At 41.4% G+C, this 26,864-nt stretch overlaps 1 protein-coding gene across 1 annotated transcript in view; it reads right to left on the bottom strand.

Annotated features, from left to right (window-relative positions):
- Positions 1 to 279: 279 nt before the first annotated feature.
- Positions 280 to 26,864, bottom strand: part of ABTB2 (ankyrin repeat and BTB domain containing 2) — a 159,480-nt gene continuing 132,895 nt past the window's right edge. Inside the window, exons 4-17 of the mRNA XM_080983055.1 lie at positions 25,893 to 26,045; positions 22,448 to 22,613; positions 21,634 to 21,723; positions 21,056 to 21,157; positions 17,990 to 18,086; positions 17,224 to 17,359; positions 14,919 to 15,145; positions 12,373 to 12,551; positions 11,514 to 11,619; positions 11,307 to 11,409; positions 9,483 to 9,573; positions 8,258 to 8,326; positions 4,887 to 5,000; positions 280 to 2,409 (exon numbers count right to left, since the gene is read on the bottom strand). Coding sequence (XP_080839181.1) covers positions 2,212 to 2,409; positions 4,887 to 5,000; positions 8,258 to 8,326; positions 9,483 to 9,573; positions 11,307 to 11,409; positions 11,514 to 11,619; positions 12,373 to 12,551; positions 14,919 to 15,145; positions 17,224 to 17,359; positions 17,990 to 18,086; positions 21,056 to 21,157; positions 21,634 to 21,723; positions 22,448 to 22,613; positions 25,893 to 26,045 — 1,831 coding nt within the window. The 3' untranslated portion in view covers positions 280 to 2,211. The remainder of the gene's footprint in view (positions 2,410 to 4,886; positions 5,001 to 8,257; positions 8,327 to 9,482; positions 9,574 to 11,306; positions 11,410 to 11,513; positions 11,620 to 12,372; positions 12,552 to 14,918; positions 15,146 to 17,223; positions 17,360 to 17,989; positions 18,087 to 21,055; positions 21,158 to 21,633; positions 21,724 to 22,447; positions 22,614 to 25,892; positions 26,046 to 26,864) is intronic.

The following is a 26,864-nucleotide window of genomic DNA, read 5'->3' as shown; positions in this document are numbered from 1 at the left end:
ATTCTTTCTATAGGATGGCATAACTAAGGCTAGTAAGGCATTAAGAAGGCAGTAGTATCAAAGAAACTGTTTAGCTGTTGAAACAAGGCTACCTGCATGCCGTTCGCCCAGTCCTAGCTGAGCACAGAATTTGGAAGAAAATCTATTTTCCTGAGTGTGTTTGTGTATGCAGAGCCCATCTCATGCATAGTTTATCATAAGGCACTCTTCTTTTTATCTCTTCCTTTTCATCATAATGCGTTCCCTAGCCGCCTTAAAATAACTGAGCTTATACATCTGTAAAGTTTAACAAAAGTTATGTTGTTAATAAAATATGGTACATTTACATAAGTGACATTAATGTACAGTTAATGTAGCAGACAACATTACAGCAATGCAACAGAATCTATAATATTTTTTTTTGTACAGATAGCTGAAACAGCTTTTTCAAAATTATTTTCCAGAATTACAACTTTTGGGGATATTCCCAAACAAGCTTGATCTTTTCTGTGATTTCTGGGGTCAGGGAGGGAAATATGAATTTGTGGGTTCGTTTCTGGTCCAAATGTCAAAAGTGATTGATTGAAGGGTGTATAATCTTACTTAGTTTAACAACTGCCTCGGACAGCTACTGTGCAAGAGCCTGTTTGCACTGAGCATTTTTTAACTTTTAGCATTCTGATCCTCTTCCTATTCCTGGCCCACTTACAATATGTGCAGCTCATGAAGTTCCTCCTGGCTTTTTGAAGGGCTGAATTCTTTTACCTTGGCAGCAATGACATTTCAGTACTGTGTGATGTTGGTGTATTATGCAGAAAGATGACGCAGAGAGAGACAAATGGTTCAGTGGTGAGTGAGAGATGCAAGAAAGTAGGCTTGATGCCTGAGAAAAGGCGTCTACCTCAGAGTTAATTTTCTCAGCCATAATACGCTGAAGTGCTTTGACCTTTATCATCCTCAAAACTGATGAAATAATCATTTACAAAGATGCTTAGTTTTGTATTGAATGCTCTCCCAACCTCCCAATGACATGTTAAAACGAAAATGCTTCAGCGCGTGAGGAGGGCAGTTCACAGGGTCGGAAAAAAACTAGATATGATTGTGGAGAAAATCTTCTCTTGCCTCTAAAACATATATTCACACCAAGCAGTCCCACATTTCTATTACACTTCTAGTAACTTCCCTGAAACACTACAACAGGGGCGGGGAGCCTGTGACCATCTGGATACTGTGGGACTGCAACTCCCACCATCCCTCAAGACTGGCCATGCTGGCTGGGGCTGATGGGAGTTTGAGGCCAGCAAGACCTGGAGAGCCACAGGTCTACAAATCCACGCTCTACAAATACATTTGCAACACATCTCTCTCCCCCTTGCTCCTATACAGCTCCCCTCTATCCTTTTCCTCCTTTAGTCTATTAACAATACGCCCTTCACAGAAGAAGCATCGTTCACTTGCAAATCTCTCCCCAAACAGTGAGCGCTTTGCATAGATGGCATGATGTCCCAGTTTTTTTAAATATTCCACCTTAAATGTTCATCCAGTAGAGAATGCAAAGGTGGAAGCAACCCTTGACAAAAGTGTTGGGTGTTAGCAGCGCTATTTTTTCTAGAAAAAGAGGTGCCAGAACTCACCATGAACTCCTCCCTCGTTCTTTTAGAATGGCAGTGGCACCCACCTGAGAGGTGCTGGAACTGAGTTCCAGTGAGTTCCAGCTGAAAAAAGCCCTGGGTGTTAGGGAGGAGTTTTGTTCCCAGTTACCGACTTCCCAACCCTGCCATCTAATTTTCAGTACAGATCAAAGCATTAAGGTACTGATTCAGTTTTGTCACACCCAAACAAGCTGTTGACATGCAACTAAATGTGGTGGAGAATGTACATTCCAACATACTTCGGAATGTGCATCTCCTTCACAAAAACGCAACAGACTGCATGTTTTCCTGCCTGAATAATTTATACTCGCAGCTTCTAATCCAGCAAGCAAGGTTTCCTGAGCTAGACTGGAGTATTTGCTTTGGGTGTCCGTGCCTATAAATCCCAGCTGCACAGTGGATGGTCAGGTCTTTTGTACTGGGGATTTTTGGATCTGGTGGAGGAACTTTCAGCAATCCAGTTGCTGGCGAGGGAAGCCAGCAAATTTGGGCCAAAATCCCGTCCTAGTGCAGTTAGATGAGCAAGTGCTTTGAGCATCCCAGCTTATCCAGACAGGGTCACTGTAGTTCCTCTTGGCAATCACACCCTTGAGGTGATGTAAATGGAATGAAGTCTGCTGGCCAGTGTGGACTGCAAGTCCTGCAGGGGATCCAGACCCTGAACTTTACTGTTCCTGCCATAGATGAGCTGTTTGAAAGGCTCCTGGTCCAACAAGGCACTCATGTGTTTGAGGAAGAAGCCCTCGCAGAAACAGACTAGTTCCTGGGCACTGTGGATCTGAAAAACAGAAGAGCATCATGTCAGATTGGCGGATAAGTGGGATTTTTTATGCAGCTGTCAATTATTGCCTTTCTCTCCCCCACCCACTCAGACAGCTTCAGTGTATGGGGAGGCTTAAATGCTGACAGCAAATGGTTAAGAGGATATTAATCCCGGGGTTAACGAATATTTTCTGTCCCCTGTGTGTGTGTGTGTGTTTGGGGGGGGGCAGTTCTACTGGGATATTTTAAAGAGGGTAAAAGTCTCCCTCTTTCTAATCCCTTTGTGATCTCCTGCTGCTTGTTGAGCCAAAGTCAAGTAACTCTTAAAGGAAAAGAGCAGCTGGTCAATGAAATAGCCAAGATGATACCTGTTTTGTTATGTGAGGGTGCAATCCATGTGGCACCCCATGACAGCATAATGAGCAGTACCAGATGGCACATGGTATTAGCAGTCAAAGAAATTCTGTGCATATACGATGAGCCTTAGAAAAAGTGGATGTTTAATAGAACACACAAGAGCTACTCTAAGGTACCCTGCTGCTGTGTTGGGAAAGATGGTTCCAGCCCCTGATTATTTATATTCTACTGGGCTGCCACCTCATTGGTAGAAAAACGTTCTGATGATATGTCTTGATAAAAAGTATGTATGATAAGGGAGTCTGTTTCTGGTGTTTCCCTTCCACAGCATCCTTAAAAATATAATATGGGCGTCATAAAGTCCACCACCTTCCCAGTTCATAGACGTGAAAGTTCCAACGAAGAAGCAATAAATATTTGAAAAATGGTTGTGGTGTTGGATATACCAGGCCTAGTCACTTGTGTCACCCTGATGCAACACCTGCATCATACCCCGGTTCATGCTGGAGTTATTGCCTGCTTCTTAACGTGATTCTGGTGCTTTTAATAATGGGGTGCTGGGCAGAAATTAAACAAGTAACACTCTCCCTAGAAGGAAGATGCAGTGTTGATTGAAAACATCTGCTGAGCATCTACAAGCCATGGAGCTGCTTGTGGAATAGGAATCCTGCCACAGAAAGATAGACCAATGTAGGATTTATGAACAAGGCCTAACAATTAGTTGACTCTAACTTGTTAAGACTACAGTGGTACCTCGGAAGAACTTTGCTTCAGGATGAGAACAGAAATTGTGCTAAGGTGGTGCAGCGGCAGCAGCGGGAGGCCCCATTAGCTAAAGTGGTGCTTCAGGTTAAGAACAGTTTCAGGTTAAGAACGGACCTCCGGAACGAATTAAGTACTTAACCTGAGGTACCACTGTATTTGCTGCTGCTGATAACGTGTGCATCATTACAACAACACTGCCTTTCCTCTCCTTTTTTCCGAGCGGCAAAGTGGCAAGTCTGTGCCTTAGCTGCACCACTTCACACTGCAAATGGGAGCTTAGAAGATGGACTGCTAGAAACTTTCTCCATGGCACAATGTCACTGACATCCCAGTTTTCTTTTTTCTTTTTAAAAATAATATTTATTACTTTTCCAAAAATTTAAACACTAAAAAGACAATACAATGCAATACATTATACTAACAAAACAACAAAAACAATAAAATAAATCAAACAATTTCATTATCCCATCTTTCATTCACTTATTTCCACGACCTCCTCACACCTCCCTTTTTGTATTCCACTTCTGTTAATTATTTCAGCAATTCCTTTCTATCTTCCTCTGTTTTCTATCCTATAATTATCTTAACTCATTCTAACCTTATTTTTTCCTTTAATACTCTATTAATCTATTTATACTTAATTCCTTATAACGTTTCTACTAAAGCCATATAACGTCATTCCAACATTTTTCTAACATTCATTAATTTTACAGTATTTCTGTAAATAGTCTTTAAATTTTTTCCAGTCTTCTTCCACCGACTCTTCTCCCTGGTCTCGGATTCTGCCAGTCATTTCCGCCAGTTCCATATAGTCCATCAACTTCATCTGCCATTTGACATCCCAGTTTTCCGTGGGTGGCATTCAACTAAATAACTGAGCCAATGCAACAACTCCTCTGCTTGTGCAATGGGACTTCCCTTCTCTCCTTCTTCTGAAGGAGAGAAGTATTATATCTTCTTCTGTGTATACCCCATGCCACCCCCAAATCTGCTCTAGAGGAACAGATGGGGGGTGGACATGGTGAGTGGAGTGGGCACAAGTGGGAAGTCATTTCGTTCATTGTATTATTTAATCAAATACCACCCCTTAATGTTCTTCTATGCAGAGGAGCATCTTGTCTGGGATTGCTCAGTCGACATAATTCAAATACAGCATACTTGCTTGTTGTGGACAAGCAAGAAGTGGTGAACTGTGTCCTTTGTGTCCTTCTGGACTTCTCCAAAAGCAAAGCTGCCCAGCCACTGATTGAAACAAGCAGCAAAACTAGATTACTCCTTGCTCTGATCAAGCAGGGCTATTCTTACATTCACAGCACCTGAAAACACTTGCAAGTCTTATTGAGGCTGAATGGAAGAGGACTTGTCCTTTACCTTGGCATATTTATAGATGTTGACGCAGCTTTCGGTGCTGATGGTTTGGGCGCAAAGTATTTCACAGTGTCGCTGGAGGCCGTCCAACTGGAATAGGCTGGCAGCCGAGAGCAGCTAGTGAGGATGAAAGAGAAGTCAACGAAGATGACAGCGGGTGATTGACAAGGGAAGCTGTGCACATCAAGGAAGCAAAACCGAAACTTGTTTTGTTTTTGCACAGCCTTCCAACTTCCTTGCAAAACTGAGCTGTGTAATTGGTGCTTTTCCTTATTCTTGAGCTACAGCATTAATGGGTCAGGAAGCATCTCCCAAAGCCTTAATCAAAATGTTCAGCTCTACAGATGGTAGAATCCTCCTTTGGATTGCAGGAGGGTTAACTTGCCTGAAAATGCCCCTGTCATAATTCCTCTTGTCTATTAGAGAGAGAAAAATGTCAGGGAGATGTGCCAGTTAATTCAATATGGACATTAAGTCCACAGATAACACTGAGTAAGATGTAAGAGTGTTTTGGTAGTTGTCCCACTTTAGACTGAAGGTGTATTCCCTCACAAAGCAAAGCAAAACAAAACAAAACAAAATGCAATGCATGTAGGAAACCAGGGCATTAAGAAGTTTAGTTCAGCTCTCTCCATGGATGTACTGTACTAGTTTTACTGTTTACAGAGCTTTCTATAAGAGGAACACTTAAAAAACAATTGCTCGGCTATGTGCTGCACAGCGGTAAAATCCAGAATTTAGCCATCTATTTTAAGTATTGCATACAATGGCTCTTAGCATTCTGTGCGGATGGAAATTTTCACGGAGTCCACTCAAGAAATAATCCTCACACACATTATGAGGCAGTCCAGTTATGTGTAGTACTGTGTGTGTATCTGAATGGCTGGATCAGGTTTAAGCCCTCCAAAGTTATAGGGAACTGGAACTGTATACCCCACACCTCTCCCCCTCCATTTCCCTGTCCAATAACCTGAATGTCTAATCGCTGTTTCAAATTCCATGTGTATCAGGCTGAACTGCCTATCTTTCCTGCCAGGGCTAATTCTCCTTGATTACTCTCCATATCTCTCAGCAAACTTTCCTCCTGACCACGTAGGCAGCCTTGGTTTTATCTCTAAGACCTCCCTCTCCTTTGCGTTGGTTACACAGCTGTGTCACTTCTCCCCCAAAGCCCTCCAACTTCTCTCGGTCTGGTCAGCTTAAATTTTGCTATGCTCTGGCCATTCACCTGTGTCTGCGATGACTGGCATTCCCCCCCCCAATCATTCAGTAGTTTCTCAGTCTATAATGCTGCCTCCAAACTCATTTATCACACTCATCACTTAGGCAGTGTGAAGCCTCCTTCTTAAAACCCAATTGCTTGCTTCCCTCACAATCTCTGCTCCTTAAACCGAGCCAGTCTCAGCCTCCCAAAGGTCTATTGCACTCTGTTGTGACTCTACCTATTATCCCATACACCCTTCCTAAAGGTGCATGTAGTATTTTATCTCCTTCAAATCCCTTCTTTAAATCTCACCCTTGCCATTAGTCCTTGATCCTCCCCTGAGCTTTAAAGGGTTTTAAGTAAGTAAAGCTGCATTTACCCCACATTTCTCTGTTGCTGCCCCTTTCTCTCTTCCCCCCTTTCTCTTTTGTTTCCCTGTTGCCAATTGCAATCTCCTGCCTATTTTTGTCACACTGTTATTATTTTTCAGTTAAGGCTCTGTGTACACTGATTGGTACCATAGAAAAAGTTAAAAGTGAACAGCCTTGACCTCAAAGCAAAACAATACAGAATAAAGCAGCATGGAGCAATCCTAAACTAGTCTAGACCAGCTGCAACACGAGTGTGTCATGGCATGTCTGTGCCACTTTCTTCCATAATGAACTCTCCCTACTCATGCTGTGATGCAATATGATCACATTTTGAGTTTTCACACCTGCGCATCACATCGCTTTTATTTGCTGGATGCTCTTCTAAACTGCGTTTTGTTTCAATGAATCTCACAAACAGGGCAATAAGATACAGGTGGAAACATGGACTAGCCTTTAAAAATAACAGCTTAAAACATCAGGATAAGAGGTAAGCGGCAAATACAGATTGAAAAAAAGAAACAGCAGACATAATGCTCCCCAGATTCCTAAACTGTGGAGCATCTAACCCGGGGTGTGGGGGGAACCTTTGGCCTTCCAGGGGATGCTGAACTATAACTCCCATCATCCTTGCTGATTGGCCATGCTTGTAAATTATAACAACCTGGTTGTAGATTTTAAACTAGCTGGCCCAGTATGTTAAATTGACAAAAATGAACTTCCACCTAACTTGAACCCTGTACTATTAATTTTCTACATAAATGCACAGATCAACTAGTCTACAGGCTCCCCATTTCCTGAGGGAGCCACAAAGTGGACTATCTGTCCTCAGAGTATCACTTTTCCTCATCCCATTATTATTATTATTATTATTATTATTATTATTATTATTATTATTACTATTATTTTATTTATACCTCGCCCATCTGGCTGGGCTTCCCCAGCCACTCTGGGCGGCTTCCAACAAAATATTAAAATACAATAGTCCGTCAAACATTAAAAGCTTCCCTAAACAGGGAAGTGCTCTTTTGGTTTCAGAATATATCATTCTAAACTCAAAGCACAAATTTTGTGGTATAGATACATGTCCTCAATATTATTGATACTAACATTTCTATTCCATCAGTCCTATGCAGGGAATTAAGAGTTCATCCTTCCACAACGCTTGTTTTTAACCTTTTTCCTTGTAAATTCTTTTTAACTTCTGAAGGCTTTTATTGTGTCTTTTTAATGCAAACTGCTTTGAAGTGTGCTTATGGTTTATTGGTATATAAATAAATAAATAATCCTGAACCAGCACAAGATGACAACAGACCAGTGGTTCTCAAACTTTTTTTTCTCTGGGCCGCACTTTCAGAATAAATATTTGCTCACACCACACCAAATTTCTTATTGATCAGAAATACATTGGAAAACATAAAGAAACAACTCCTAGAAGTGCTTGATTTATAACATAGAGCACGACTATTTTATAACACGATCATAGGACACCCAGAAAGTATAAAACAATGCAGCTACATAAGAACATGAATCATTCCCAAAATATAATGATAAATGGCAACCAGGATTGTCCTCAGAATCACTTGATGCTCTTGCTCTCATTTTGAAAAGATACCTATCCATATTCTGGGGCGGGGGGGGGGATCTGTGAAACTATACTATACTATACTATACTACACTGAAATGTTTAAATGTTTCTGTAATTGTCCTTGAATCTTCCTGCCACACTTAACATCCTCTCCTGCCACACCCTTTGAGAACCACTGCAATAGACCGAAAGGGATTGGGAGAAATGCTCTCACCTCTAAAATATCAGCAGTAGGAATTTCCATAGATTCTGTTCCTCCATAATATAAATATTGCATCAGCATCTGAAACAGGAACACAGCCAAAGCAGTGAGAAATACGAACTCACAGGTTTGCCTTGGGAAACTCACACAGCAACTTGGCTCCCAATACAGAAACTTTCAGTGATTATAAATTAAAGCAAGTGCAATATGCAATATTAATTTCCATGTAAGCTCTTTACTATTCAACTCTGGCGATGGACCGGTCTGGCCAGCAAAGTCTGGATGCAAACATAGCAATTACAGCTCAGCTCGAGATTAAAATACAGAATGTCTCCACTTTGCAAACTGAGCTGCAATTGCATTTTTCCTATATAGCCAAAGCACAAAAAATAAGTGATTGATGGCTGAGGAAAGAGTGCAAATAAACGGATCCTTGTGTCAGTTCCACAGAATGTTACTTTTAGGCTTTCAGTTTTCCAGCCTCAACACATTTTCCTGTAGATCTTTAAAAACAGATCTGGAAAGTGGGAAGAGCTCCTGAGTGCTGGATTTCAGTGGTGTATATTTTTGTTTATATGCCAATGCCAACTCTCCCTTTTCATGACAGACTGGACATTAAGGTTTGCAGATGTTTGAAAAAGAGAGTAAAAGTTAAATATTCCAATCCTTTTAACCTTTTGACCATTAAACAGATTCAACACAAAGGCTGCACATTTTCTGACTCTATTCAGACCTAACTTGCTTAACATGGCATAAAAATTATGCCGCGTAACTTCCAGCAGATTTTGGTGACTGTTTACACAAGTACAGTTTGAGCTGTGCTAGAAGTCCCAGTTATCTCTGGTATACATTTGCTGTCATGGACAAAAGTAATAGCAGTTCATCACCAATGCAAAAAGTGACACCATGACATGAAAACTGCTGCTGAGCACTTCAGCAATCTCTGATTCACAGGCTACTTTGCCCACATCAACAAGTAACCGGGGATGGAGTAAAGCGTTTGGTTGGACAAATGAATTTTGGGTAGATCTCAGTTTGATGAATGAATTTTAGAGTTCATTTATATTGGTTTCTTCTTTTGAACATAAGCAAAACCCACTTCTTCAGCTAATATTGTTAATTCTTTTGAATGACAGGTCCCCTAAACCTGAAACCTTTAAGACTATGATGCCTCTGAATCATACTCAGTTTTAGCATTTGAAAAGGGTAACAGTGCAGATTATTCTTAAATACATACCTTGAAGATATTGTACTTCATATCACTAATTTCTACAGTCTTGCTACCTTGACTGTCTTGTTCAGTTTTATTGGTCATCAGTGTCTTAAACCTGTGAAAGCAAGAGGAAAGCTTTCAGAAAGAGCCTTTCAAGCTGCGTTTGCTTAGATTATTTTTCTATATGTGAAGTGAAAAAGGGGCCTATAGCTTTAGGAGTTTCAATGACACCTTCTTTCCTGATAGAAACATCTATGGGAGAGGCAGAATTTAAAATATGTAGGTAGAACCATTTTTTTTACTAGCTCCTGGTATACAAAAAAAGTTATGAAGGACTGATTAAGTTTTAACATGAGGCCAGGCTGGGAACAAACCGTGGGGTTGCATGTACCCTCCTGCCTCTCATTATTTCCCCTTGTCCTTCAAAGCCTGGTTTTGGCTAATATGTGATCTTATCCAACTCTGGTGAAAGTGAAACGTGAAATACTTGTCCATCAGCTGACTGCATCCAAGTACAGACAGTCTCAATGGGGGTTGCATTTGCATCACTGACTGCAAGCCCTGCTTTCAGCAGGAATGGGCTCCCCTCTGGAGCCCTGATCTAAACTTCCAAAGTGAAACCAATCCCAGTGGGGCTTGGGTTTGGTGTCAAATTTTAAAGGAGATGAATGCCGGGCATGTTTTCCAAGAAACAATCGGCAGCACAGTTTAACCTTCCTTTTTTTATAAAAAAAAAAGATATTTATTAAAGTTTCCGATAAAAAAAAGGACACAACAGTAAAAAAGAATTAAAAGTAAAAAGAAAAATACACAATACAAAAATACACAATACACAAAACAAAAGAAAAAACAGTTAAAAACAATACCACCTTTTCATCACCACTTTTAAATTTACTTATTTTCTGGACTTCCTCATACCTCCCTCTTTTGTATTCCAATTCAATTTGTTTGTCCAGCAATTTCTTTCCCTCTTTTTTAATCCCAATCCTTAATCTTAATATAGTATAACATTAAATTTTTATCTATTAATAGCCAATTTTCCATTCTTTTAACCTTTTTATTCCTAATCCTTAATCTTAATCTGTATATAACTTTAAAGCCTGTGCAGCTAGAAACCATTTAATTTCAATCCAACATCACTCTAACATTCAGCAGGAATGGGCTCCCCTCTGGAGCCCTGATCTAAACTTCCAAAGTGAAACCAATCCCAGTGGGGCTTGGGTTTGGTGTCAAATTTTAAAGGAGATGAATGCCGGGCATGTTTTCCAAGAAACAATCGGCAGCACAGTTTAACCTTCCTGAGGTTGTTCCTTTTCATCAGTAGTACCTTTACTTGCCCTGCACCTGACAACAGGTAATGAGCAGCCGGTTCTGGTGGAGAAAATGGTCTTGTGGCCAAAACCAGAAGCTATGTTAGATCTAATGAGACCCACAGGCAGTAGGTTTCCCATGCCTGCTACATACCATATCTAATCCTGTTTAGTCCTATTCTCCTTGAAAGAAGAAAAGCCTCTCTCTGGCCTTGCTCTCTGCCATTCTGAGCTGCAACCATCCATTAATCCTCCTTCTACAGCTTAAGTATTTCAAGTTATCAATAAAAGCTGAAGAATGGTTCACATGAATGTGTAGATTGGATGTGACAGATACACAGACTAACACGTATGGAGGAGAATACAGCTGCCAAGACAGCGATGCTTCCTTGCATCCATATTCAAAGAAATGACAGCTTGGCATTGTGAAAAACTAAAATAGGGATTACTTCTTTGAGTAAGCAACTCAACCATTCATCTTTCTTGATCTTGGAATGACTCTGCAAAGGTATCATGTGCCACTTCCTAAGTATCTCACCTGTTTGAAGCAGTCACCAGAAGAACTTTGTGCGCATAAAACAGTTTTCCTTCCACTAGAAAAGTAACATCGGACATATCTTTGTTATTTAAAAAGTGAGGATCTGTGAAGGAGAAGAAGAGGAGGAGGAGGAAATGGTTTAGCAAGGCTTCACAGCTACAAAGTCAAAAACAATACCCTCAAAATCTTGGCTGGTGACCATCTTACCTAGGCGTGCTGGAAGTGTCTTCCTGATTTCAGGAATGCCAGGGATGGGGCTGCTTCCGTAGCAGTGAGCAAAGATAGAGGCAAGTTGCTGGTTGATAGACTCATTCTGTGAATAAGAACGAATGGAGATCATTAGAGCTCTGTAAGGACCAATCTCAGACAGATAAAAGCTGCCTATTTTCCTTGCTGCTCCCTTACAGTATATAGAGGAATATGAAGGACAAGGAGTGTAAGGTTCAAACAGAGCTAATTTTAAATCCATTCTTACTGGAATCTCTCTACAAATCTGGACCCCACTATGTGAGCTAGATGTCTTTTTTCATGTATATAGGCATGTGACTCCACAGCTGGGAGGGGTGATTTTTGCAACTAGTTGTGAATTGCTTGAGCTGGAGTAAGACTAGGCCCTGTATTATCCTTTTGAAGTGTCTACCTACTTCTGTATAATGCAGTGTAACTATTTAGATCTTTGCAAATTACATGCATTTAAGTTTCCATGTATGCAACTATGTGGCAGAAAGGCAGAATAAAAGTATTTTAGCTAAATTGTGTGTGTGTGTGTGTGTTTTAATGAAATCCTTTTAGAGCAAACTCACTACAGGTATCTCAATTACTATTAGAAGGAGGGTCTCTGCTTAGATGGAGACTTTGTTGAGACCTTTTACATTTGATCCCTGGCAAAATTGTGTTAATCAGGCTCAAGTAAACACAGCATGGTATTGTCCCCTGCTTCCAGAATTAACTGGGATCCTCACACATCACTGATTCCGCCCAAGCAAACTACAGAGCCCTTGGAAGGTGCCGAAGATTTTCTTGAGCCAAACAATGCATATCTGAATATAGTTTTGAAACTGATTACTTTGCTGGTTCTGAGGATTTCAAACATCAGCTGCAGTCCATCATTAACCAGCTCTTCATTGTAGTCTTCTTCTTTAATGGTGACGAATTCCCGTAGAAGATTCTGCACTACTGAGTAACGAGACTGATAAAAAGTTGTTTGGAGTGACTCAATCCATACATGGAGCTTCCATGGGATTCCTGTGGCCATTCATTAGAAAGCAAAAATGATTATTTTACCATGGAGAAAGCTCTGAATTGATGGCAGCAAAAGAAAAGGCAGAAAATATACATATTATTTTTTTTTGCTGAATCAAACCAAACGATTCTTCTCAATATTCTAACCAGATGTCTCTGGGGAATTTACTTGCAATGTATGATAGACATAGTGGGTTGTATATAAAACTAGTCCTACTCAGAGCAGATCCACTGAAGTTAATAAAGGTAAAGGTAAAGGACCCCTGACAGTTAAGTCCAGTAGTGGATGACTCTGGGATTGCGGCGCTCATCTCGCTTTTCTGGTCAAGGGAGCCGACGTTTGTCTGCAGACAGTTTTTCCAGGTCATGTGGCCAGCATGACTAAACCACTTCTGGTGAATCCTTCCTGCCGGAGCGGTACCTATTTATCTACTTGCACTTTTTGGCATGCTTTCGAACTGCTAGGTTTGCAGGAGTAGGGACCAAGCAATGGGAGCTCACCCCATTGTGGGGATTCAAACCGCCGACCTGATTGGCAAGCCCTAGAGGCTCAGTTTTGACCACAGGGAGACTCTTAATCTCAGTGTTGTGGGTTTGAGCCCCATGTTGGGCAAAAGATTCCTGCATTGCAGGGGGTTGAACTAGATGGCCCTTGCGGTCCCTTCCAGCTCTACAATTCTATGTTTCTATGAAACCAGTCTGCTTAAGGCTATTACCACACTTGCACTTTTTTATTTGTCATTATAATGACTAAATGCAAAACAAGGCAGGACTCCCACCACTTTAAGAGTTGTATGGAAGAATAATTTTTGGCATATGCGGTTAGTTAGACAGGGGTGAGAAATTGACATATTATACACAACTATTTTAACTATAGAATCATGGCCTTTCTCTGCCTTTGGTCAGCCCAGAATTCTTCAGCTGGTGTGTTCAGTTCTAGTACAGAAAAAGAATTGCATTGTTTTTGACAGGACAAGTCATGCTTCTATGAGCTCTTATGAGGAGATGGTAATTCAGCTTAAAGAATAGAGCTATCCTGAAGTTTTAAGTATTTACTTTGTATAGCACGTAAGCATTTATAGATCTGTGGCTAAGAAACTGTGAACAACCCTGATTTCAGGAAGATTGTGTTAATGCCAAAAACAGCTTCCTTATTTATTTACTGCCAGAAGTTTATGTGATCATTGAAGTTCAGTTTATTATTCAGCAATTATATATTTCACATAATTGAGACAGGTTGCTGGAACTTCAATATTAATTCAATGCAATACAAACAGGTATTCAGCTTTCCCAGATTACTTTTCCTATGCCATGGGTCAGCAAACTTTTTCAGCAGGGGGCCGGTCCACTGCCAACCAGACCTTGCAGGAGGCCAGACTATATTTTGGGGAAAAAACCCACACGAATTCCTATACCCCACAAATAACCCAGAGATGCATTTTAAATAAAAGCACACATTCTACTCATGTAAAAACACTCTGATTCCCGGACCGTCCGCAGGCCGGACTGAGAAGGTGATTGGGCCACATTCGGCCCATGGACCTTAGGTTTCCTACCCATGTCCTATACATTGTTTCTAAAACTGAACATTGCTACAACTAGATGTTTACAACAAACACAGTGAGTTCTTTGGCATGGATCAAATTAGGAACAGATGTGAAACGATTTTAAAAAATCTTGGAGATCTGTATTTATTTATTTATTTGCTCTGCTTTTAGAATGTGCAAACAAATGTTAAAAGTTGAGAAATCACAGGGCAACGTTCTGTTACATTGCAATTCTCATGTGTTACTCCAACAGTAAAGAGGGCCCTCTTTCTACTTCAGAAACACTATAATTAATAAATAAAATATGGATAAACACAGAAATGCAAATATTTCCTCTCTCCACTACTTCTGTTGTCTTGCCTTTTAGAATGTAAGCTTTCAGGCAGGTGCTGACTTATTAAAGTTTTATGTAATGTATTCTAGAAACATATTTAGAGGAATTCAACGCTGCACTCTTCCAATCGTTCCAGTGGTGCAAGCATTTTGGCTTGCCAGATAGAGCGATCCCTCACATGCTGTTTTTTATCCCTACCCCTCAGATCCAATTTCGGGAGTGCAGGGGCATACGGGGGGGGGACAAGAAGGGGGCACCCCACCCATAAACAGAGGTCCTTGTTCAGGGCTTCTGCTGATGGAACTCAGCGGTTGAATCTCGCCCATTATATAAGATGTACTAAAACACCTCAAATAAATAAATAAATAAATAAATAAATAAATAAATAAATAAATAAAGTTTATAGACAGAGTGGGAATGCTCCCATATCTTAAAATCACAGGCCTTGTTATTCTTGAAGCAATGTGTCCGGAAATGAGCTCCCCTTACCAAGCGTTCTGAGCTCCATTGTGATGTCGACGTAGCCATGCTCAGCACTGTAGTACATGGCCTCTTGCAAAGCCTTCATCCTGGCTTTGCATAGCTTAACCTGGCCCTCGTTGGAGCTTCCTTGGCTGGAGGTGTCACTGTCCACGCCCTCTGCTAAAATCTCTTCCAGCGAGAGGACATCCCCCTTGGACTGCTGCGGCTGGGTCAAGAGCTTGCGCAGAACATTTCTGCAATAAAGGAAAACGAGAGATGCTATTCGCGGTTGGGTGTAGTATCCCAACGGGTTCTCTTCAGGTGTTCAGATCCTGTATTTGTTAAACATGGGGTGTGGAGGGTGGGGCATGAGAGATGAGTGTGCTATAGCAATATTCCCCATCGAACCTGTGGCCCTCCACAAGTTGCTGAGTGACTGTCTGAAGAAGAGAGCTTCCTGTATCCATGGAGGCTCCACACAGATCTTGAAAACCCCATTACAGTGGTACCTCAGGTTAAGAACTTAATTCGTTCCAGAGGTCCATTCTTAACCTGAAACTGTTCTTAACCTGAGGTACCACTTTAGCTAATGGGGCCTCCTGCTGTCGCCACACGATTTCAGTTCTCATCGTGAAGCAAAGTTCTTAACCTGAGGTACTGGTTTCTGGGTTAGTGGAGTCTGTAACATGAAGCGTCTGTAACCTGAGGTACCACTGTATTCTAAAACATACAAGAATGTACTCCATGGGTACAGAAGTCTGCCCACTTCAGAAGATTGCCCTCCTGCTTGTGGAAGGTGACTGGAGTAGCGGGGGCAGAGCTAGCATACTCATTGCCCCCTCACCTCTTTACTTAACACGTACAGGTATTGCCTGAAGAGGGCTAAAGTATAAGCTCATTCCAGGCTATGCGAGAAGTTTGGGTTAATAGACCCTTATCTCCACAGATATGCTTTAAAGATGGCAAAGTGCCTTTTCATATCAGCAGGATAAATATAAAAGCAGAATTCAACATTAAATCCTTTCAGTGCCTGCATACTTATTGTTTTGTCCATAGGCTATCTGTGTTTCCCACCCACCTACCCCAATTTGTATCCCCTTCTTCCCCCAAAGAGCAAGAGAAGCATACATGGGTTCATCTTCCTTTACCATCATAACAATCTACAGCCACCCCATGAGCTTCATAGCTCAGCAGGTCCACATTCCACTGCACCACACAAATTTACACGACAGCCACACCAACTGTTAGTGGTGGACCTAAATTACTGCTTGCCGCTGTTCTCTCTGCGCACAAGCTGGGCACATGACGTTTTCTGTATGACTACAGAGGGCACAAAGTTATCTCTCCTGTATGCTCTCCTTGTGCATTTTTTCCAGAAAGAAGCAACAGATAGTGAAATTTTCTGCTGCTTTTTCCTAGTGAAGAAGTAATTGATACTCCGTAGTTCAGGTACCCATGATTTTAACATAGGTGTGATTGGGGGAGTGAAGTCAAAAGCAAAATATAGCAGCAGAGACATGAGTTCACGATCTTCCTAACTTGGGACTTACGTTATACAAAAATGTTGTTTTCTTCTGTGTTTGTAAACTTTTTTAAAAAATACTCTGTTAATGTCAATGTCAGGATGCTGTCAGCAACTCCCGGCTGTTGCCCAGGAAAGTATAAAGACAAAGGAAGATTTCTTACCGTCCTTTTTTATTCAGTATTTACACAGAGAGGCTATTGAGCCCAGCCTCTTGGATAATGGCGTTGTCTCGAGTGAATCTCCACCCTCCGTCTCTCCCACCTCCTCACTCGTCATTCTCATCATCTCCTCTACGAGTGCTGCTATGTGCCCTCTGTCTCTGAGTTCTTTGCTTTCCTATTTTCAAGGCTCTCTGGGTTCTGGGAGATGGAGGGGCTGGAATACTTTCTAACGACAACATGTCAGCTGAGTGTTGTTCTGGCTCTCCCATGATTTCCCAACTTCCCCCCTCATCTGCCTCTAAGCTGCTACCTTCCTCAAACCCCTGTCATAAATCTATTCTGTCTTCCTCCTCCCTGGAATGGTCGGGATGTGGAGGTGGTCTCCACCATTCCTCCTCTGCCCAGTCCCTGACCGTCAATTGCAATGAAGTTCATCCTTATTATGCCTATATTGAAGAGGGCAGAGCAGTGGCTAAGAGAGTGTGGGTTATGCCAGCCCTGCAAAATGCCCCTGGTCTTGTTATACCCATATTGCTGGAGGGAGAGGGGAGATAGTGTACAACCACCTTGAAGTGCAGTCCATCGCTGTTAACTTGGCATTTTAAGCATCATTGTCTGCAAATGAGTGCCTGTCCATCAGGTTTACCTGTGTCCATGTGCAGCGGCGTGGCTAAAGCAATTCATGTCCTCGTGAAGCGATGAGGACATCCCATTGGCTTCCAGCATGCTTAGAAGGGGATCTGCTCCCCGGCTCAGCAGCAAGCTGACTAGCTCATAATTGCCTAGAAAGACAAACCATTTTACCTTTATTGGTATTTTCAAAGGATATACTATACTGTATAGAAACCATCTGATTTATGTGTTCATTCATAGAGAGAAAATGGGTTATAGGTTAACTGATGCACACCACACATTAAAATGCTGTACAGTAAATGACACACAGCTGATCCAGGTATAAAAGAACCCACATATGGCCAGTTCACACATCGTGAGCAGAGAATCCTGTATGTAGGTTGAGGCACGTCCCACTGAGTGTACAAGAGAATGTGCAGTCTAGGAAACGAGTATACAACTTTGCGCATTTGTACAGCAGACACCTATGACCATTCCCCCCGAAATAGGATGAAGAAGACCGGATGGACATGCCTCCACTTGGGTCACACACAGCCTTGTTCACATGGCGCAACTTACACATCATCCCAGTGCCCTACCGTGCACACAGAATGCTCAGTCAGCAATTGCATGACAGCAGCTGTCAGCTTAAAAATATTGAAGGGTGCGGGAACAGATGCATTTGGCAGTTTTGAAAACATTGCTTCTTCCCACTTTTATGTGTTTTGACACCTACTGCGCATTAAGAGAGCAAATTCCTGCTTCTGGGGAGTGAAAATGCAAGGCTTGCTCAGACTTGCCTGCTGCTGAAGCCAGCTGGAGTGGGGTCTCTGCATAGTTGTCCTCTCCACTGTTCACAGCAGAGCCTTCGACGTGGGCGCCAGCATCCAGGAGCAACTGCAAATGCAAGTAGGAACAAACAACTCAAGAAACAGAGCAACAGAAAAAGTACAAGAGTAACCTCCCTCAGCAGAAATCCACTACAATCGTACCTCTACTTACGTATCCCTCTGGATATGGAATCTTCGAGTTACGGCCACGGCAAACCCGGAAGTGTATACTTCCGGGTTTTGCCACGCGCGCATGCGCAGACGTGCTCAATCGTGCCGTGTGTGTGTGTGTGTGCAGAAGCACACCTCTATTTATGTTATTTTCGGGGTGCGAACAGACTCCCGGAACGCATTAAGTTCGTATCCGGAGGGTCCACTGTACTAGGCTCATAGCATCCACCTCTCTTCTTATTGGAGAATGCTGTGCTGAAAACTCCTTCAAGTTTACTTATGTTTAGTGCCTTCTTGTTTACCGGCTCTAAAGGTCTCAGTGTGTACGTTCTTCAATGAAACATTACAAAAATATGAAAAGGGGAATGCTGTCGTTAAAAGGAGCATTTTGATTTGTACATCTGAATGTTCCTCAAAGCTGCATGTGGCAGTTACACAACTACCACTGAGTAATCCAAGCATGTGTGTCCATAGGATCTGCCCACATTGTGTTTACTCTGATATCAAGGAAATAAACAACTACCTGACTTTTAGAAGACATCTGAAGGCAGCCCTGTTTAGGGAAGTTTTTAATGTTTGATCTTTTATTGCGTTTTTAATATTCTGTTGGGAGCTGCCCAGAGTGTCTGGGGAAACCCAGCCAGATGGGCAGGGTATAATTATTATTATTATTATTATTATTATTATTATTATTATTACTATTGCAGAATCGGTCCTACAATTAATTCCCATGGGTCACTGAAGACATCTGAAAAACAGAGCTTCCAAAGATTAAATGTTTACCACTGAACAACAGGGAGTGAGTAAACATTAATTGCAGTTAACAAAAACATGGCTTAGAAAGCCCAAGGCTTCATTTCTTCTGAAAGGTTCTGTTGACAGGATTCTCAGCGGTGTCTCTGGGGCAAAACACGCTTATTATCATTGCATGTGTAAATTAAGTGTGCCCGGCCTTTGCAATACTAAAGAGTGCATTGGCAATGTTCCAAGTCTTTGAAGGCAAAATCTCATTTGCATGGACATTTGCATTTATGTATAATTCGAAATTGAATGAACTCTGTCCACAATTGCTTGCTAACTTATGTGAACAGAAATAGCAGAAACAGGAAAATCTCTACCTGTGACTGACTACTTGCTGTTGTTCATTTTAAATTCCTATTGACATTAAATGGAGATAACAACAGAATTTCAAGAGCCTTAAATACATCATTGGATCCAAATTCTACGAAGCCTTTGACCACAACACAGACAATATAAGCAGAAAGAGGACATGCACAAGGCCGCAGCTGACGTGTTTGGGAGTGTAAGGAATGACCAACACTGGTTTTTCCAATGACATATTAAAGAAACATTTCAAACATGTTGCTTTGCAACTTCTGGATATATTGTTAGATTTCATTAATCTAATTTTTAATATGTAGACACATTCTAGCTACCAAATATACTTATCAAGATATCTGCTCATATTGCTTCCTCATTGTCTTGGAAGAAGAAATTAAACAAATAAAAGCTAGTTATAAATGGAGCATCATTCCTTATTCAGTGTGGAGGCACTCTTACCTGGGAGTAAGCCCCACTGAAGTCAATGGGACCTACTTCAGGGTAGACATGTATGGAATTATGCTGTAAATTGAAATTCTACATACACTTCCAACTAGACCCACTTAGGATCATACTGCAGGCATTCTTTTTATTACTTGGGAAGAGGGAGGAAACCTTTAGACTTCTCTTCTCCATGTAAAGGTCAATTCTGCTATAACTACTGGAAGAGCCTGGATAAGCATAACCAGTGCGATGCCACCATTTTATAAATGCACAAATGATATTATACATATACTTCCCGTATCCAGATATAATTAATAACAGCAAGAGGATCTGGATTTCAAGATGTCTCTATTGTCCTGCCGTAACTAAGCATGTGATCAATCCTGATCTTAAAACAATCATATTGTGGGCAGATCCCTTGGAAATATATCATTTTTTTGAACAATGATGGTACCTTTGCAACTGGTCCATGAAAACTTTGAAAACATTCAGATAAACAAATAATGAGGAGAAAAACATTGCATGAACAAATGTTATGCCATATTTATACTGTAGACATAGCATATCAGCACTGAAAACTTGCTGAATTTTCCTTCCTCCTGGAAAGCTGGGAAGTAATACAAAACTGATATAAGTTTATTAGTGTGGCATATTTGTTGGAGATACCAAAGATCATGTGTTGAGCTGAAAAATCAAGTCAACTTATAATAGATCTGTCTGCAGATCCAGTACTAATTGCTGTTGGGTTATGCGAAAGATTTAATATTCTGGAAAGATAAAGAAATCGTAATCTATTTTTTAACAGAGAGACATATGATAATCTGTCATAACTGGGGGAAAGTAAGAAGTTCTACTTTGGATGAATGGATTTTGAGGTTTGGGGAGTTAATGAATGTAGTAAAATTAACTAATATCCTGAGGGTAAGGGAAGGTCTTCAAGTCAATAACTCGGTTATTGAAAAATGGAGTGTGTTCGTAATGTAATACAGTGCAAGGAAATATTCAACCACATACACTATTAAGTATATTATAAATATAATATGTAGACAAAATATAATGATCACATGAAGTCTTTTTAGGAGTAAGTTTATTATATGTTGTTATTTGTGTGATGACCTGGTACTGTTGTTATTTTTTAAAAAACTATGCTCTATCCTGTTTGTGTTTTTTGTTGATAATAATAATAATAATAATAATAATAATCTTTACAGGATAGATATGTGTTCCAAAAGCAACTAGTTTCTGAACTTGCATGCCCTGCATCTCCATTTTGTTTCTTGTTATTTCAAACTGCAGATTGACAACTTGACTTTTGCTCACCTGAACTACAGAGATATGTCCATGTAACACAGCAAAGGTGAGTGCGGTCCAGTGCCGGCTATCAGGATGAACTGATGGGTATCGGGAGGAACTACCAGGGACCTAGGAAAAATTGAAAGAATGTTTAGCCACTGCCATCTTTCTTCTCCCCTTAGAAATGCCTGGGAGTGGCACTTCCCTAGTAAATTACGGCCCCTGGGAATGACAGGCTGACACGACTCAGAAAGTACTGCCAACACCAATCAGTGCATTCAATCCCTTGGGTTTTTTCTACTGCATCTACTGGTTTCCTTCAGAGGCTGCTTTTGCAGGGAGGAAACATTTACTCCCTCTATTTCCCCATTACTATGCCACTGTTAATCATGATCTCATCTGTGGCAAGCTTTGAAGGTGATTTAAGCTTTATTGCTCTAGAATCCATAACAATTATTTTTCAGAGAAGGAAATCTCTCTCTCTCAGAATGGCCTTCAGTACATGCAATCGTCCCAAAACAAGACACCGTTTCTGAGGGATAATAAGCAATGGTTCTTGGTCAGACCTTAAACTGGCAGCGTTCCTGGGTTCAGTCTTTACTTACTGGTATATCTAGATTTGCACCAGCATCGATCAGCATCTGGACCATGGCTTCATCACCAGCAGAACAGGCATACATGAGTGGAGTCATACCCTTTAAGGACAAAACATGTGGTCAGCAAACTTCGATTGCTACGCCCAAAAGCAATGACCATCAAAAAGCCTGTGATTCAGATTCTCACATGGAGTTTATAGGCACACTTTGGAACCTTATCTGGGAATACTAACTGCATGAGATAGAATTGCATAAGGGAGAGAGGGATGAGCATGCTAGGTCTGTTCCCCTGCCCCATTGTCATTGTCCATTCTCATCACCCCCCATGAGTTGGAGGCAAAGGTCTGCACTAGGGAGCTAGCCCTAGCTGTAGGGGAGAACTCTGCAAGAAGAATAGGCTCCCCTCTTCACACAACCAACTGGAGTCCCTGAAATGGCAGCAGGATACAGCCATTTTGCCTTCCCTTTGTCAACATGTCCAAACACGTCCATAATGGTCGACAACCTCCAAAGAACATCCGTGGATTGAGGGGTGTGTGCCTGCTGATGTTCTTGTTGCTGCTGTGTTGCCCCATGAGAAATTTTACTTGGGTGCTGCTGCCCATGAAATTGCCTCTGTCCACCAATCCCCAGAATGTGATAATGGTGGGCAGAAACAGGAAGGAAGAGTATCAGTTCTCATGAACTGGAACGTCCTCTGCAACTTAGAATCATAGGGCTACAGAGCTGGAAGAGACCGTGTCTGAGCTATCTCAGTAAGTGCTTTGTATACTGATCTGCCTAATTAATATTAGATACACCCACACCCCGTCCTTCTACATACCTGATCATCCATTGTATTGACCCCTTCCGGACCCAATGCTTCTATAGCTTGGTTGATCAAGTCAGTCCTTCCACAGTTCAGCATTCGAAACCCCAAATCCTGCTGGAATTTTTCAGTGGCGGCCTTTGCATCCATTCTCCGGAAGGAACTGAAGCAGCATTCAGGCCTGTGGGGGACACATAGCCAGAAAATATAGCTGCAATTTTAAGCAGTGCATTACTGGTATTAAAGAGGGCCATATTATTAATATTAAAGGGGGTTGTATTATTACCATTATGATTATTTATAGTCCTGAATTTCAGCAGGCCTTGGTTTGACTCGGCTGGGGGAAGATCAATAGAGGTGGTTGGCGACCTCTTTTCCCCTTTTGAGCACCACATTGCCTCAGGAGTAATCTGTCCACTACTGCCCCTGCATTCTGAAATGCCCTTCCCTCTGCCATATGTGAAACATCACCTGTCGGTTGCTTAAGATGTCTTGTAAAGACTAATCCTTTTGCCCAGACTTTCCCTGACCACAGAGCTGCAGCCCGTTACTACAAGATGTCTGTACTTATTTCTGTTTGTATTATAACGTTTACACCCACACACCCCACACCAGAACCCCAATTATTTGTTTGCAGATAGCTGAGGAAAAACATTTTCACACAACCAGGAAAAAGCTTTATAAGATTCAATTTATTTTCTTTCAAATAAAAAGCTACCACTTCTAATAAAATCAAGCAGGGCCTTATGACCTAATGAAAATCAGAGTTGTCTCATTCCTGTACTATATGGAACAGTACTCAACTACCCCATCCCATCTCCTTGAATAATAGGATTTCCCCCCTGCTCCCCCTATGCATTTCACACATTTTCCCCATATCAGCTCCAGAGGGTTGTGGGAACCCCTAGATCATATTTAGAAGAGGTTGTGGAGAAGGTGAGGTGGGGGGAGGGAATGTGGTGTTGTGCAAGCATAAATCCTTGCGCTGTTCTGAACTTTCACAGAGGGCCACATTGGTAGGTGGGAATCATATTTCTGAATGCTCCCCCATATGAAAGCTCTATACTCTTAGAAAACTGGCATTAGTGAGCAAGCTTACCTATAATGTCTCATTCCAGAATGCTAGTTTTGTACTTGCAAGATTTTTTTTTACATGGTGAAGCAATAAAAAATGGCACTAACCATCTGCGGCCCAAAGATTTACAATGTAGTCTATAGCATGCTGCTGCCCTTTTTAGACTAGATCTAACACACTGGACCATGTGACAGTTCTCTTGCACGCATGGCCAGCACATTCGTTCGATGCAGTCTTCTGTGTAGGCAAACTGGGCCTGTTAAACTGAAATTAACGAGTAAGGTCGCACGGTGAGAAAGAAGAATCTTTATGAAGCCATCTGAGCTGTCATTTATATATTTTCTTGCATTTTTACCCCACCTTTTTTCCATCATAGAATCCACAGCAGCACACATGCCGTTCTCCAGCAGTCTCCCATGCAAGCACCGACCAGACTAGGAGCTGCTTAGTTTCAGAAAGTTGACAGCCACATCAACATGCTTGTTCTATTATTTGTTGCAAGTTTCCTGCTTTTATTTTATTTTTTACTACCTTACAGGATGTTTGTGAAGATGCATTAAGGTCTACTGTTGGGCAGAGGGGCTTTAGAAATCTCACTGTGTGATGTTTTATTCTATTTTTAGTTTCAACTCCCTATTAAAGAATTTGTTCCATAAAATATAGCACTCTATTAAATTCACAATCTCTCTCTTTGTGAGATTAATGTTAGCTTGACTAAGAAGAAAGAAATCTTGCAGTGACTTTTGAGCAATTCATTCATCTGACTACCTAAGGGAAATGCTAATATTTTCCCCAGTGCATTTCATCTAACTATCTTAATGTTCAATAAAAAAAGCACGATTAATCTTTGCAGTACCTTTCTTCTCATAATGAACACTAAACCTTTTACGAGATTTACAAATGGTCACACTGGAGCATGTTTGATGACTTGTCCAAAGCCAAGCAGGGACTCAGCAGCAGCATCCAATAGAAGGTTGTGAGATAAATAAAATCCTTCCTTCGTGCATAAGATGTATTTATAATCAGCAACAAACACTGCGCTGAGCAGCAATAAATAGTGGAATTAATCTCACCATCAAAATCATTGTGTAGAAATATTTAGATTTCTATAAAATCTAAATATTTTCCGTATTTAAAGACGATTGTGGCAGTTGTGTGATGCCAGGACCACTGCCAGCGCCTGCAAAACTGCCAGAGTATAAATAGTGTCTGAAACACAGATGGCTGTTTACTCTGAGTTTATCTACAGTCTGCAATGGAAGGAGTGGGGAACCATGTTCAGGCCAAGGGCTGCATCCCCTTCTGGGCAGCTTCCTGGGTGCCACATGCCAGCACTGAGCAGGGCAAGGGGCAAAGGTGGACAGAGCAACAACTGTGGATTTCAATAATAATAATAATAATAATATTCATTATTTATACCCCGCCCATCTGGCTGCGTTTCCTTTGTGCAGCAGGCTGCTCTCCCCCTACACCTGAACAACCCTTTTAGTCTCCATTCAGGCAAGTAAGAAGCATCTTTAGAGTTCAAAGACACATTCCAGGCAGCCAAAAACATTCCAGGATGGTGCAAAGCAGGGCAGGAAGAGGGCTGCAGCCTGTGAATGTGGCTGCAGAGGCTGAGAAGAGATCCAAGGGCCAGATATTTCCATTTATATGAGGCACACGCACTGGGACACCGGGGCCCATTTTAAGTTCCCGGTGTGTGCATTCTCTGCCAAAGTCATGCATGTGCCAAATGTGATCATTTACCCATCTCAATCCAGTCCATGATAAAAGTAGGTAGATGGAAGAGCATGAAAAGTTTTGAGCCATTGCTGTAGTTTCCAAGTTTGGGATTTTTGCTACCAATCCTTTGTGTATTTACTCAAAATAAGTGCCATTGACATGACAGGAACAGGCAAGCCCATTGGTTAAATGTCTGCCCAGTTTACACAGATCACGTGACTGATTTCAAGCACACATGAAAAGGGGGCGCCCACTTTTGATTCTGTCTTAGAAAATATTACTTCATAGGAGGAGTAGCCAATGTGGTAATCTCCCATTCTTGGGAGACCCCAGTTCCCCTCACCATTGGCTCTGCTGGCCAGGACAGATAATAGTTAAGAGTCCAAAAACTTTCCTAAGGGAATATGCCCCTCAAAAGAAAAAGAAAAAGGTTCTCTGCCCATTGGTACGGTATTTGGCTAGTGTGAAATGTCTCTTAATGGCAAATGATGATCTTGAAGTTTAGGTACACACACACACTCGTTGCAACATTGGACAAATTTCAGTCTTCCTCTGCATGTGTGTGTACAAACCTACAAGCTGCACAAGAATACCCAGTGATTAAATTTAGCAGTGTTTTTTGGATTGTTTTTGGTCAAGCAATAAAAGCACAATACTTACTTCAGCTGCCGAGGTTCACAGTCCAAGCCAGGTAAGAGTAGCCTGGCCGTCTGCCTTATATCATCGCTGTCCACTGTTAAACTCCTCCGGTGCTCAGCATACGTTATAGCCACTCGCATCCATTCCATCAGTGGGGGAAGAAGCATGAATGGCCTTCAGAGAGAAAGAGAAGTTCCATTAGAACTCATGTGAATGTTATCTGGGCCAAATATATTTCAAAGTGCCCTAGAAAGTTAGGAAGAAAGTTAGGAATCTTATTCACTTCAGAAATATTTCTTCTTAAAACTCCACACTTGGCTTCAAACTGGAAAGTAAGCTTTCTTTGACGTCAATGGGAGCTACTTTCAAGTAACGTATGATTTGGGGCCTTTGCATCCAGATGGGCAGCCTGTATGTTCTGCAGGTAGGAAGAATGACATTTGAAATAAACAGCACTCCTGTAGATACACCAGGATTTATCTTTTTAAAAACCCACTTAGAATTGAAGTGGTTAAGGATGTGTGCTGTGAGTTCCTACTTAAAATACTGCCTGAGTCGTGCACTCAATAGCTGGCCCACACAAAGCTGTCCCCAACTGCAGTATTTTGTTTTCCATTGTAAGAAATCATTCACTTACATGGGGAATAGTGAAATGATGCGCTCTGGGTCACCACTAAATGTGATTTCTAACTTTCCAGTCACTGATGAGCGAGCATTCTTTTGTTTACCTGGCCTCTGATGGTATGTACTTCTTGGTCAAACTCAAGAAGGAGAGAATAGTAGAAACTTCTCCCTATTTATTATCATTATTATTGCTTCTCTTACCAGAGCACTGCCTCAGAACTAGAAACACCAAGACTGATTTGTTTCGTTCCAGTGAAAGAATGAAGCTGCCCTTGCTGATAGGCTTACAGATGCCAAGTGTATATTTTAAAGAAACATATTCTCAAATCCAATTCAGTTTGTTTTATGCTAGAAAAATATGCTTCCCCT

Source organism: Podarcis pityusensis (genome assembly GCF_964106645.2).
Source record: "Podarcis pityusensis genome assembly, chromosome: 1".
Lineage (NCBI taxonomy): Eukaryota > Metazoa > Chordata > Lepidosauria > Squamata > Lacertidae > Podarcis > Podarcis pityusensis.
Note: the sequence above shows the minus strand (reverse complement) of the source record. Positions and strands in the feature narration are given on the sequence as shown.